Here is a 15,498-nt window from a genome sequence, read left to right as displayed (position 1 = left end):
CTGCCAAAAGTTTCACTGCCTTGTTTCTTGCGCTTCATCTTGTTTCAAACAGGTCATAAAGACATCAGACGCCAGTTCGTAATAATAACACTCCCCATCCCTGTGGGTTTGCACTGAAAAATTTGTGCAGCTGCTTCAGACGGCTGAAGAATGTGTATACTACTTCATTACTTCTTATAGCATATAATAGTACTAAGTCCAGAGTATGAGCTGCACGAGGGGAAACTGTTGCAGGGAATAATTTTCTATAATTTTTTTCTTGCTTATCTTTTCTTCGTCCAGCCATATTTGATCCATTATTAAACCACTGACCACGACAGTGGAGCATATCAATTTCATGCCCGTTAAATTACCTATGATAACATTAGCAGATGTATCACCTGTCTTTTTATGTAAATCAAGATATTCCAGTAAGTCGTCAGGTTACCTTCCATTCGGAAAGTGGGTGCACTCAGTGACTGTTATGTGGCTTATAAACTGTAGAGTGCAGCAATCAGTCGTCAGCCAGTGGCTAGCCAGTCTCAATGCACTATTTTCTATTCTCAATGGATGTACGTCCCTGTTTTTCGGACGTCAGTCACAGTTCTTTGAATACTCCAGCATTCAAAGAAATGTGACTGACGCCCGAACAACAGGGACTTACATGCATCGAGAATAGAAAATAGTGCATTGACAATGGCTAACCACCATCCGAAATCTGGATTTGTGTAATAAAATCTAAAAAAAGGACGACTGATTACTGCACTCTGTAATTTATAATATACACTCCTGGAAATGGAAAAAAGAACACATTGACACCGGTGTGTCAGACCCACCATACTTGCTCCGGACACTGCGAGAGGGCTGTACAAGCAATGATCACACGCACGGCACAGCGGACACACCAGGAACCGCGGTGTTGGCCGTCGAATGGCGCTAGCTGCGCAGCATTTGTGCACCGCCGCCGTCAGTGTCAGCCAGTTTGCCGTGGCATACGGAGCTCCATCGCAGTCTTTAACACTGGTAGCATGCCGCGACAGCGTGGACGTGAACCGTATGTGCAGTTGACGGACTTTGAGCGAGGGCGTATAGTGGGCATGCGGGAGGCCGGGTGGACGTACCGCCGAATTGCTCAACACGTGGGGCGTGAGGTCGCCACAGTACATCGATGTTGTCGCCAGTGGTCGGCGGAAGGTGCACGTGCCCGTCGACCTGGGACCGGACCGCAGCGACGCACGGATGCACGCCAAGACCGTAGGATCCTACGCAGTGCCGTAGGGGACCGCACCGCCACTTCCCAGCAAATTAGGGACACTGTTGCTCCTGGGGTATCGGCGAGGACCATTCGCAACCGTGTCCATGAAGCTGGGCTACGGTCCCGCACACCGTTAGGCCGTCTTCCGCTCACGCCCCAACATCGTGCAGCCCGCCTCCAGTGGTGTCGCGACAGGCGTGAATGGAGGGACGAATGGAGACGTGTCGTCTTCAGCGATGAGAGTCGCTTCTGCCATGGTGCCAATGATGGTCGTATGCGTGTTTGGCGCCGTGCAGGTGAGCGCCACAATCAGGACTGCATATGACCGAGGCACACAGGGCCAACACCCGGCATCATGGTGTGGGGAGCGATCTCCTACACTGGCCGTACAACACTGGTGATCGTCGAGGGGACACTGAATAGTGCACGGTACATCCAAACCGTCATCGAACCCATCGTTCTACCATTCCTAGACCGGCAAGGGAACTTGCTGTTCCAACAGGACAATGCACGTCCGCATGTATCCCGTGCCACCCAACGTGCTCTAGAAGGTGTAAGTCAACTACCCTGGCCAGCAAGATCTCCGGACCTGTCCCCCATTGAGCATGTTTGGGACTGGATGAAGCGTCGTCTCACGCGGTCTGCACGTCCAGCACGAACGCTGGTCCAACTGAGGCGCCAGGTGGAAATGGCATGGCAAGCCGTTCCACAGGACTACATCCAGCATCTCTACGATCGTCTCCATGGGAGAATAGCAGCCTGCATTGTTGCGAAAGGTGGATATACACTGTACTAGTGCCGACATTGTGCATGCTCTGTTGCCTGTGTCTATGTGCCTGTGGTTCTGTCAGTGTGATCATGTGATGTATCTGACCCCAGGAATGTGTCAATAAAGTTTCCCCTTCCTGGGACAATGAATTCACGGTGTTCTTATTTCAATTTCCAGGAGTGTATATTCTAGTAACTTCTCATGAATTTTCCATATGTTTTCCTCTTTGTTAAAACATATCTTAAAATCAGAATATTCTCTTCGCTCTTACATACATCTGGAGAGGCATCTTCTAAGATCGCCATACAAAGATAAAAGCTCATTCTGCGCTCTCCAAGATAAACAGTGCGCTATCTTTTCAGGTTTCTCTTAACGTCTTTTAACATAAATTACATATTCTTCTAAAAATAGACAATATTTAGCCAATAACTCAATTAACCGCAAGAAGTTTCCATTATCCGTCTCTCCTCACAAGGAAAATTTCATGTGGCAAAAAAAATAATAACATCTAAAATTCTTTTTAGCTGCTCATGCAAAAATGTCTCTTTCTAGAACGTCAAATGCACACTGCTACGCCGGTCGGAATGGCCGAGCGGTTCTAGGCGCTTCAGTCTGGAACCGCGCGACCGCTACGGTCGCAGGTTCGAATCCTACCTCGGGCATGGATATGTGTGATGTCCTTAGGTTAGTTAGGTTTAAGTAGTTCTAAGTTCTAGGGGACTGATGACCTCAGATGTCAAGTCCCATAGTGCTCAGAGCCATTTGTACCACACTGCTACCTACTAAGATTTCTGCACAGCATCTCAATGTTAAACAATTAATTTTATGCAACAAATTATTCTCGTGACCAGGAAGAATAGTGTTGTGACTGACAATTTGCAATTTTTCACAACAAAACTTTTTTTGTTTAATATCACAAGGTTGATTACTTAACATACAAACGAAGGGTAACAATAACGAAAAAAGTCTCCTAATTGAGGCAAACAAAAGTTCACTTCTTATTTTCCACAAAGGTTCGTGGTAACACACACACACACACGCACGCACACACACACACACACACACACACACACACACACACACACACACATACTAGTAACAGTCCAATTCCGAGACAAAGACGTAATCTTTGACGGTTGCAGTACATGAGGTCGCCATCTTGCGTGAACTGAACTTCGGGCTTTTTTTTTCCTTTATTGATTTTAAATTCCCCCCGAAGGGGGCGGGCTGGCAGCACCTTAGTACGCTGCTCTACAGCCTACAGACCTTTTTTAAAAAAACGGAAGAAGAAAAGAAACAAGAAAAACAGGCGATAAAACGGTGACGTAAAGTGTAAAATGGCGGAAAAATGCGGAAAGTTAAAACAGAAAGCAAAAGGGGTTGGCTATGTTAATAAAAGACACAGGAATCAGACAAGTAACATACTACACACACAATTAAAAAACATGGCGACAGTCTGGTTTCTGTTCGCAAGAGATAAAAAGCACACCCAGCGGGGATGGGAGAGGAGAGGAGCAACCAGGGGCTGAGGGGGATCGAGGCGGCGGGGGTGTAGAGGATGCGGATATGTTCGAGGAATAGGAGCAGATGGGGGAAAGGAATGAGATCATAGAGGATCGGCGTGGGGCACGGGAGGCGTATACGGAAGGCGAGGCGGAGTGCATGACGCTCAAGGATCTGGAGGGACATAGAATTTGGGGGGGGGGGGGGGCAGATATCCAGGTAGGACTGGCATAAAAGAGGATGGGACGGATTAAGGATTTGAAGATGTGCTGAACTTCGGGCCTGGTTGTAGCCCCTAAATAGCTGTCTCCAGCCAGTCAGATTTCGGCGTAGTGATACTTCCGTAGGGCGTGGCTCGAGCTCCCCCTGCAGGAAGTAGTGCTCGGAAGGTTTGTTTCCATTATCTTGTGTTTAAACAGCCAGTGTTTACCATGGTGGTTTTGGGTACGCCTTTGGGCATAGACAACCTCATACTCTGTGGTGTTATATGGGTTGCCGGCCCTCAGGGACTGCCTTGGCTCCGGTATAACAAATAGAGTATAGTTCTTTCCAAGTTGTTTTCCTGTAGTCTAATCCTTCGTCTAGTTTAGCTAACCTAGGTTTAATGGGCTTTTTGGGATCACTCTGAAATAATAAGCATGGCCAACGTCTATTTTTACGTGAGTTTTATTGTTAGAGAATTTGGAACACAAAGTGATGCTTAGTAAATTTTCTACTTTGTCTACAAACCCTTGAGCTACTCGGAGGTTAATAACTGAAAAGCCCATTCCACCACTTCTGTCCCTATTAAATGGATATGGCCATTGCCCAGGATCACATGGGTCCAGTCACGGTCACTATATCCATTGGACTCACCCTTTTGTTTGCTTACCTGTCCTTCCTCAAGCGGTGAAATGGCAGTTAGTTTACGTTTTTGCTCAGAACAAGTTTCTGTTTTTGCTGACTTTGAAAGGATTCTTACATTCGACACAGTAGCTGCCTGTTGATTTTTTTTATTTTCTGTAGCTCTTTACCAAATTTTTATTTCATTCACATTTTTCTGATGAATTCTGTGCACGAGATTTATGTGAATAACCCACCATTATCCTGGAAATAACTAATTAAAATACCTACTAAAATAGTTTTACACTAGTAAGGAAAGCTCTACATGACAGTGAAAGTAGTACTATTAGTATTAAATTTTTTTTCAAATGTTGTAACCTATCTCAGATTAAAAAAAAAAAAACAGTTTCAGGAGGACTGCCTGATAGATTAACAGATACCTGTTGTGCATGCACAGGCAAAGAAACCTAATTTTCACGAAAACAACAACTTGTGCACTGTCGTCACTCATATCATTCACTGAATACACGGAAATAAGCACAGCACTTAAATCTGAAACACACCGCATGCAAAGCAGTACCTCCCTAATAACGGAGCCAAGCGTGAAAACAACGGTCATCAATATTGTCGCCAACATCATTTTTGTGAAAATAGGAAAGACTTGCTGCTGAAGTCTCTAAGCTTCCTTAGGCCTATTGTCAGTGGAATAAACGCCATTCTTGTCAACAAAGACGTTTAAAGAAATCGATAAATCCTTCTTGCCAAATGAAGTCGATAAATCCATATTGTCAGTAGTGACAAAATTTGCAGCATTATGACCACTTGCTGTAAAGGAAATTACGCATGGGAGCAACGAGATTTCGTGACAGAACGTTGAAACGAAGTTCATGTTCACGTGTGGTACATAATCGTAGCAATTACAGTGATATAAAATTAAATTAAGGCCACAAGTCACGGTGAAGCAATAAGTGGACTACTGCATTATACCTACTGCTGCACCATCCACGTCGGCGTCAGCTTTCGGAGATTGGCAGCTGTGACAAACACACGAAAACTTAGGAATTCTGTCGACGAGTGGAAAGCAGTGCTAGGGGGCATTGTCCGAAGAAAAGTTAAACTACAAAACCGTTTTTTTGCGTCGATTTATTTTGTGTTATTTTAAATTTACAAAAACATCGCTAGCAACATTGACTGTACGTGCTAGTACGATCGCCCAAAACAGACGGCAAAAATTCCGGTCTTAAAAAATCACAATCGAATAAAGAACAAAAGTACATACAGAGATACAACTTTTTTATACAGTCCCTCAAAAGCCCTGACCTCAAACATTTGTCAGGGTCGCACCTACACCCTCCCCCTCTATGGGCGGCAGTGCCTTAAGAACCATGAGCACTTCTTCGTCTTAGCTACTGTGAAACTCATCTCTTCTACTGAACAAGTGAAAGTATGCACTTTAGAGCCCTTTATAACTAGACATTTTTCCTTGTTTTAGTCCATGCCACCTCCTCCCAAAATGTGGAAAGCAAAGAGCTCGTAGTAGAAGAGACTTGTTTAACATTATTGACGATGAAAAGGCGCTTATAGGCCTTAGGGTATGCACTTTAGAGCCCATGTTTACTAGACATTTTCCCCATGTTTTAGTCCATGCCAATTCCTCCCAAAACATGGAAAGCAAAGAGCTTGCAGTAGACGAGATGTGTTTCACAGTACTGAAGACGAAAAAGAGCTCATATGTCTTAAGGTATGCGGTTTAGAGCCCCCATGTTTAGTGCGACTTTTAGCTTCTAGTAACGCGTCTGCGTTCACGCCATTAATTATGATACACCTTATGCGGTTAATGTAACTGCAACTGTAATATACGAAATATAATGATGATAAAAAATATTTTACATGTTTACATTGTTGATACTTGATAGTGCAGGCATTTGAAAATGGCCACAGACTGAAAGTGGCCAGTAATGCAATACTTGAGACAGTAAAATTCGTCTGTATAAAAGAAATTGACCCTCTATGTTGAACATTTTAAATGGTTTTAACAATCAGAAGAAGATAATTTCGTTTATAGTGAAGTAGGTTGAAATGTCAGAGAGTTGTTTCTAAATGTATTTGCATGAAAAGACTTGCACAGGAAAGAGTAGCATGGAGAGCAGCATCAAATCAGTGTTCGCACTGGAAGCTACAACAATAGGAAAAAGCTTTATTCCTAGACCATAACATCAGTCATGCAGGATTGTGAAAAAATTTAGTTAGTTTTACAAAGTATCCTCTTATCGGAGTAAATACCTTAAATGTTTGATACAGAGCTGACTGCAGTATATTCCCGCCTAACACTGTCAGTTCCTGACGTTCTTGCTAGGTGTCATGCACGAATGAGCTATTCCAACAGTCATAATGGAGACGTACAACGGTGCGGAGCGGCGCATTGTTGTTTATGGTTTCATGGATCCAAATCCGCTCTGGTGTTCGGAGACAAATCAGTACTACATATCGCAAGACACCATCTGAGAAACAAACTGTTGTTAAATGTAATTGGTACAGTCGTTTCATCGAAACTAACTGTGTATCACATAGATAGCCAGGTCATAGCCGGGCGGCACTCTCTAACGCTGCAGTTGAGAAAGTTCGGCAGTCTTACATTCGTAATCTGGGTAAATCAACGAGACGTGCCATGTTAAAACTGAATGTGCCTATAGTGCAATTAAAATTGCCGCGCGGGGGTAGCCGCGAGGTTTAAGGCGCCTTGCCACAGTTCGCACGGCTCTCCCCGTCGGAGGTTCGAGCCACCCCTCGGGCATGGGTGTGTGTGTTGTCCTTAGCGTAACTTAGTTTAAGTTAGATTAGGTAGTGTGTAAGCATAGGTACCGACGACCTCAGCAGTTTTGTCCCATAGGAACTTACCACATATTTCCAATTCCCATTTAAAATTAGTTGCGACTTTTGACGTTTGGCTGACCGGGTAACATAATGGCGAGCCGGGTTTCCCTAGCACGCCACCAGCGGTTCGGTTGGTAAAGGGCGCCTGTGGCACGTGGTGTCATGCATTAGATGCATCAAACGTTCCTCAGCTCTCGTTGTGAAGTCATATTTTCTGGCGATGAAGTAGTTCTGTAGTCGTTAGGTACTATAAACAAGTGTTTTGTGTTGGTGTCGCATTAATAACAATAGCGCAGTACATATGAATATGAGATTTGCAATAAGTGTTGTCCAAGAACACGTCCACCGGCTGAGAAGACAACGTTCTGCTGCAAAACATTCCTCGGAATTCGGCAATAGTAATGGACAGAACCCCATACCGCTCTGTTGTGATGCATAAAGATCCAACAATGCAATGGACGAAAGCGGATATTTTCCTCCGGGTAAAAAGAAATGTTCCATAAGATAAAGTTGTACCTAGCTCGCTTGTATAAGGTGAGTGGCCGATAAGTTCTAGGCGCATCAGTCTGGAACCGCGCTGCTGCTACGGTCACAGGTTCGAATCCTCCCTCGGGCATGGATGTGTTTGATGTACTTAGGTTAGTTAGGTTTAAGTAGTTCTAAGTCTAGGGGACTGATGGCCTCAGATATTAAGTCCCATAGTGCTTAGAGCCATTTCAACTATTTGTATAAGGCGAAGTTAATGGGACTTTTAGTGCTTTACAAGCCAAGAACTTCACACTACCAGGTCGACGATCTGGCTGACAGTAAAGGGAATAGTTTACTCGGGCTTCCTCTGTATCATGCTCATTTAAATGTAATGTGGCAAAAAATAACAGGTTTACGCTCACTGAGGTTGAAAGGCTGACAAGAGAAGCCCCTGCAAATGATGCACGACAGGAACAGTCTTGAGTTGTCAGCTATACGAAGAAGGTAGTTGAAGAGACACTGAATCATGATGGGCTGTGACGAGTTTAGAGGAATACGTAACTTCTCTTGCTGCCAGGTTGAAATATGCTTCTTTGTCAAAACGCAGGAGAGTATAGAAATATTCATCTCACTAACATTCTAAGGCAGCTGAAATTGTGACAGAATCCTGAAATAGTGTATTATTAAACTAACAACTTAGTGAAAGTCATGTCGACAGTATTGAACAGCCCATTGTCAGTACAAAAATAAACTTTCAACATCTTCACTTATATTGCTCTCGTTTCTCCAGCTATCGATGGCCCTCAATAATTATTACATTGAAAGGATCTGTAGTCGTTTGAATATCGCGGTAGATATGAAAGTTTCGCGTATTAAACATAAGGAAAAAAAACACCCGTCTTTGCTCCCCATCATTTGCCAGAAACTTGTTTCGATATGTACCATTTTGAGATACGCGGAATTTATGAATATTTCATTCTAGTTTGTTAACTGATGCACGAATTCCTGACGGAGCGCTTTACATACACCCCATTTTTTCGAATTTGTAAACAGACAGCGAGATCTTTCCAAGTTTAAAAAATAATTCAATATATTATCTACATTTAATATAGCAACATGTAACCTAACAAGCATCAAAACACGAATTCATAGCGATAAGTATTTTTCGTGCAGTATTCTACCTACTATCAAAATAACTATGATCATTAACGAAATGATAGGCAGTTCATCATGAAGCTGACGAATTAAACTATAAGCTGTACGAAAATGAGAGTTTATTACCGAACAGTTTCTATAAAATCGTTTGAGAAAGTTCGCAGATCGCCCGGCTTACGCGGGTTACTATTCACACAGTCAAGCAAGCCCGCCAGCTTCCGTGCCGAGTAGGCCTAGGAATACACTGTGGTCGTCTGCTGACGCCCCCAGTACACGCTGGCAACTGCTCTTCCCTCCACTCGCTCCGTACTGAACTGTCAGAAGCCGCAACTTATTTTAAACGCACTGTAATGTTATAGTACTGAAGGCAACACTGCAGCACTTGTTCCATTGCTACGTCAGAGACTGCTGGTCGACCCTGACCCGGCATCCTATGGGATATACAGCCGCTTTCAGTGAAACAATTGTACAAATCAACAACAGTTTCTCTTTGAGTTGGTGGCTTGTCGGTCGTTCCGAAAGTAATACCTCATACTTTTATTCATGGAAACTCAGGAGGTACATAAATCACAACGGCACAGCAAAATAGAGCAATATTTCAGCTAAGGACTGTCATTTTTCCACATAATCACCACCATTCGTCATGCACTTCTGCCATCGATGAAACAGAGCCCTCCATGCCACGCTTCTAAAAATCGGAAACAGCTGAGGCTAACCACTTTCTTACAGCTTTGATAACAGTATCCGGGTCCTGAAAATATTGTCCACCTAGTCCATCTTTCAGAGGCCCAAAGAGACGAAGTCTGAAGGCGCTGAATCGGGACTGTACGATGGATGTGGTGAGACAGTCCAGCCGAATTTTGCAGGGCGTTGCGTGATAGCAAAATTGGTGTGGGGCCTGGCGTTATCATGTTGCAGGTGAAAGTTGGTCATCTTCTCTGGCCCTACCGTGGAAATTCTGGCTTTGAGCTTAGTCAGTGTCGTCTTGTAGCGTGTTGAACTGACATTTCCTCCAGGCTCCAGGACATTCGAAAGAACCACACCCTCGCTATACCAGAAGATTGTGCACATCACTTTCCCAGCAGATGGCTGTACCTTGACTTTATTCTTTGACAGAGAATTCACATGTCGCCATTCCGTGGAGTGTAGTAGTGGTGACACCAAGTCTCATCTCCAGTGACGATGCTACTCAGAAAATTGTCACCTCCAGCTTCATATTGGTCCAGCAGGTGCAGATAAATTTCCATTCGGTGAGCCTTTAGGTCTTCTGTAAGCATCAGCGCGAGCCATCTGGCACAGTCTTTGCGATAACCGAGATGTTCCAACATTGTTTCCAAGGCATTGCAGCCGACATTCAGCTTTGCAAACAATTCTCTGGTCGTTATCCGCCTATCAGCACCGATGAACTGATCAAGACACTCTTCATGCCGAGGGATAACAGCTGTGCAGGGTTGTGTGGGCTTGTCATGCACACACTTTTCACCAGCTTGAAAGTTCCGTAACCATCGTCCCACATTGCTCACGTCTGTTGTGCCATCTCCATACACCTTTAGCAAGCGTCGATGCATTTCAGTCGGCGCAGTTTCTTCAGCAGTGAGGAATTCAATCACACATCGTTGTTTCATATGCGCCCCCATTTTAGAACACTCCTCTGGTGACGCCATCTACCGCAGAACAGCGAGATCTCCTGCAAATGAAAGAGGAAGATTAAAGCATTAGTATTGCACCGACGTCTGGCGTAGACATCCAAAGTCACTACAAAAAAAGGAGGCATTACTTTCGGAACGCCGGCCGGGGTGGCCGAGAGGTTCTAGGCGCTACAGTCTGGAACCGCGCGATCGCTACGGTCGCAGGTTCGAATCCAGCCCCGGGCATGAATATGTGTGATGTCCTTAGGTTAGTTAGATTTAATTAGTTCTAAGTTCTAGGGGACTGATGACCTTAGAAGTTAAGTCCCATAGTGCTCAGAGCCATTTGAACTTTCGGAGCGACACTTGTAGTTAATTGTCTGTAAACTGTAGTAGCGGATTCGGATTCATGAAACCATAAACAACACTGGCATCGCTGTGCACCGTACACGACTCCATGTTGCCGGTTGGAATAAGACATTCGCATGTGCCACCTAGCGGGAATGTCGGGAAGTAACAGTGTTAGACGGGAATAAAATGTCTAAATATACCACACTGTGTGCTGTATCAAACATTTTTTTTTTCACAATTAACGGTTACATTTGTCTAATTAATTTATAAACGCCCTGTAATGAGCCTGCTGGTGCGCGTGTGTGTCTGCACAGTGGAGGCGGTGTCGCCGCTGACGGTGAGCGCGTCCGGCTACTGCGTGGCACTGTACGACTACGAGGCGACGTGCGAGGACGAGCTGACGTTCAGCGAGGGCCAGGTGATCCGCGTGCTCAGCAAGGAGCCGCACAGCGTCGACGACGGCTGGTGGGCCGGCGAGATCGCCGGCACGGGCCAAGCCGGCCTCTTCCCCTCGCTCGTCGTCGAGGAATGCCGCGAGGACGGCGAGCCGCTCACGCCGCCGGTCAGTACCCTACCCACCATCACACTGCAACGCACCACGTCACGCCACAGTGCCTGTCCTCAGCCCCTTTCTTTATTTATTTACACTACTGGCCACTAAAACTGCTACACCGAGAATAAATCCAGATGATAAACCGGTATTCATTGGACATATATATTATACTACAACTGACATGTGATTACATTTTCACGCAATTTGGGTGCATAGATCCTGAGAAATCAGTACCCAGAACAACCACCTCTGGCCGTAATAACGGCCTTGATACGCCTGGCCATTGAGTCAAACAGAGCTTGAATGGCGTGTACAGGCACAGCTGCCCGTGCAGCTTCAACGGGATACCACAGATCATCAAGAGTAGTGACTGGCGTATTGTGACGAGCCAGTTGCTCGGCCACCATTGACCAGACGTTTTCAATTGGTGAGACATCTGGAGAATGTGGTGGTCAGGGCAGCAGTCCAACATTTTCTGTATCCAGAAAGGCCCGTACAGGACCTGCAACATGCGGTCGTGCATTATCCTAGCTGAAATGTAGGGTTTCGCAGGGATCGAATGAAGGATAGAGCCACGGGTCGTAACACATCTGAAATGTAACATCCACTGTTCAAAGAGCCGTCAATGCGAACAAGGGGTGATCGAGACGTGTAACCCAATGGCACCCCATAACATCACGCCGGGTGATACGCCAGTATGCCGATGACGAATACACGCTTCCAATGAGCGTTCACCACGATGTCGCTAAACACGGATCCGACCATCATGATGCTGTAAACAGAACCTGGGTTCATCCGAAAAAAATGACGTTTTGCCATTCGTGCACCCAGGTTCGTCGTTGAGTATACCATTGCAGGCGCTCCTGTCTCTGATGCAGCGTCAAGGGTAACCGCAGCCACGGTGTCCGAGCTGATAGTCCATGCTGCTGCAAACGTCGTCGAACTGTTCGTGCAGATCGTTGTTGTCTCTGTTGACTCAGAGATCGAGAAGTGGCTGCACGATCCGTTACAGCCATGCGGATGAGATGCCTGTCATCTCGACTGCTAGTGATACGAGGCCGTTGGGATCCAGCACGGCGTTCCGTATTACCCTCCTGAACGCACCGATTCCATATTCTGCTAACAGTCATTGGATCTCGACCAACGCGAGCAGCAATGTCGCGATACGATAAACCGCAATCGCGATAGGCTACAATCCGACCTTTATCAAAGTCGGAAACGTGATGGTACCCATTTCTCCTCTTTACACGAGGCATCACAACAACGTTTCACCAGGCAACGCCTGTCAACTGCTGTTTGCGTATGAGAAATCGGTTGGAAACTTTCCTCATGTTAGCACGTTGTAGGTGTCGTCACCGGCGCCAATCTTGTGTGAATGCTCTGAAAAGCTAATCATTTGCATATCACACCATCATCTTCCTGTCGGTTAAATTTCGCGTCTGTAGCACGTCATCCACGTGGTGTATCAAATTTTAATGGCCAGCAGTGTAATTTGGCTTTGGGTTACGAGGAGCATACAGCCAACAACGGTTATAAAAGTGCCAAAGAAAGCCAATTGCAAGAAAGGAGAATAGCACAAAATTTCGAAGTTAGATTACATACACACTCTAAAAGTAAAATAAAAGCTCAATTAGACATACACCAGACAGCCGGCGGCAGAGATGACAATGACACCGGAGCAGAATTACAGACAGCACTATACAGCAACATTATGCCAAACATACATATGCTCTTATAGTAAAATACAAAACATGAAAGGGCATACACAGTACATCATACACTGAAGAGTCAAAGGAACTGGTACGCCGGACTAATATCGTATAAGGTTTTCGCACGCACGCAGAAGTGCCTCAACACGAATTGACATGGACTCGACTAATGTCTGAAGTAGTGCTGGAGGAAACTGACACCAAGAATCCTGCAGGACAGTCCATAAATCCGTAAGAGTACAAGGGGATGGATATCTCTTCTGAACTGCACGTTGCAAGGCATCCCAGATATTCTCAATAATGTTCATGTTTGAGCAGCGGTAGTGTTTACAAGCAGAAGAGTGTTCCTAGAGACACACTGTAGCAATTCTGTACGTGTGGGATATCGCATTGTCCTACTGGGATTACCCAAGGTCTTCAGACATGAATGAATGCAGGTGATCAGACAAGATGCTTCCGTACGTGCCACCTGTCAGAGTCGTAGGTACCATATCGCCAACTGCACTAGCCCCGCACCATTACAGAGTCTCCACCATCCCTTGCTGACATTCAGGCTCCATGGATTCATGAGACTGTCTTTCTATCCGTAATACGTCCATCTGCTCGATACAATTTGAAACCAGACTCGTCCGACCAGGCAATGTGTTTCCAGTCATCAACAGTCCAATGTCGGTGTTGACGGGCCCAGGCGAGGAGTAAAGCTTTGTGTAGCGCGTTCATAAAGGGCACGCTAGAGGGTCTTCAGCTCCGAAAGCCCATATCGATGATGTTTCGTTTAGTGGTTCGTACGCTGACACGTGTTTATGGCCCAGCACTGAAATCTGCAGCAGTCTTGGGAAGGGCTGTACTTCTGTCACGTTGAACGATTCTCTTCAGTCGTCGTTGGACCCGTTCTTGCAGAATCTTTTTCCGGCCACAGCGATGTTGGAGATTTCATGTTTTACGGGATTCCTGATATTCACTTTACATTCGTGAAATGGTCGTACGGAAAATCCTCACTTCATCGCTACCTCGGAGATGCCGCGCCCCATCGTTCGTACGCCGACTATAACACCACGTTCAAACTCACTTAAATCTTAATAACCTGTCATTGTAGCAGCAGTAACGATCTAAAAACTGTGCCATGTCTTATGTAGGTACTGCCGAATGCAGCGCCGTATTCTGCCTATTTATGTATCTGTGTATTTGAATATGCATGCCTATACCAGTTTCTTTAGCGTTTCTGTGTGTATCAATGTAAGAAGTATCGCATACGTACCGAAAGAAAAGAAAAACCCAAAACGACAAACACAGTACAACTAAAAGCATGTACATTAGTGCCAGTAGAGCAGTGACATAAAATGCACAAGAGAGCAATAATGAAAATTTAATGTACTGATAGATACCTATATGCAAAATGAAACACAAAATTACGCACCCGATTGTGAACTGGATGATGCCACGTGAAAATGAGAACCTCGGAAACTCATAATTTAAATATGCATCCCGGTGGCTTTCAAATAGTCTGTGAGCAAGTTATACTTTCCTGTTCCCTTCATCTGTTTTCGTGACCCTTCCCCTTCACTGCGCATAACATAGGCAATGCGAACGATAGCTCTACGACGGCTGGAAATGTAATACTGACACCTACACTGCGCAACACAATGAAAAGATCACTTTTTCGAGCCGCGTGGGGAAGCCACGCTGTCTAAGGCGCCTAGCCACGTTTCGTGCGGCTACCCCCGTCGGAGGTTCGAGTCCTCCCTCGGGCATGGGTGTGTCCTTTGTCCTTAGCGTAATTTAGTTTAAGATAGATTAAGTAGTGTGTAAGCCTAGAGACCGATGACCTCAGCAGTTTGATCCCATAGGAACTTACCACAAATTTCCAAAATTTCACTTTATCGAAATCCGCAAATTGTCTCCCACTTCGACGCATAAGTTTCAGATTTGGCTCAAGTGTGCCTACAACTTTCCTCTGTAATAGGATGTCAAATTAAACCTTTCAGCCGTCTAGTTTCCAACATTATTTTACATGCCAACATGTTTCAGCGTTTTACTACGCCATCTTCAGGCCCTGTGTAGGAAGATTCTTCCCCGCTTGTGATCAAACCAGGGGTCAGCAATACTGGTTGAGACGCCCTGCTAAACCCGCAGGACAGGACAGGTAGTTGGAATTGTGGAAAGGGGCCAAAATGAGCGGCTGTTACTTACACTCGAACACACATAACTTTATTTACTTGACCAAACAATACAGTACGAATTACTGAACTTAGTTATCGGTTGAATACGCCACACTATCTTATGCCTTAAGGGCACAACCACTTTAATTTAAAAAAAAACGGCTAAAGGCTATTAACTCAAAATTCAGACGCCAAAGAGAATATTTAGAGGGCAGAAGGCCTCACTTTAAGTAAGTTCTACAATTTGGCTGAAAACCCTAAATCTAACAGTTG

General features: G+C 45.2%; 1 protein-coding gene across 1 annotated transcript in view; it reads left to right on the top strand.

Moving 5' to 3' along the window:
* LOC124795860 (protein nervous wreck) overlaps positions 1-15,498 on the top strand; it is a 737,145-nt gene that overhangs the window by 685,744 nt on the left and 35,903 nt on the right. Inside the window, exon 17 of the mRNA XM_047259941.1 lies at positions 11,147-11,366. Within this exon, the coding sequence (XP_047115897.1) occupies positions 11,147-11,366 (220 nt within the window). The remainder of the gene's footprint in view (positions 1-11,146; positions 11,367-15,498) is intronic.

Source organism: Schistocerca piceifrons, chromosome 4 (genome assembly GCF_021461385.2).
Source record: "Schistocerca piceifrons isolate TAMUIC-IGC-003096 chromosome 4, iqSchPice1.1, whole genome shotgun sequence".
NCBI lineage: Eukaryota > Metazoa > Arthropoda > Insecta > Orthoptera > Acrididae > Schistocerca > Schistocerca piceifrons.
This window is presented reverse-complemented; position numbering and strand designations above follow the sequence as displayed.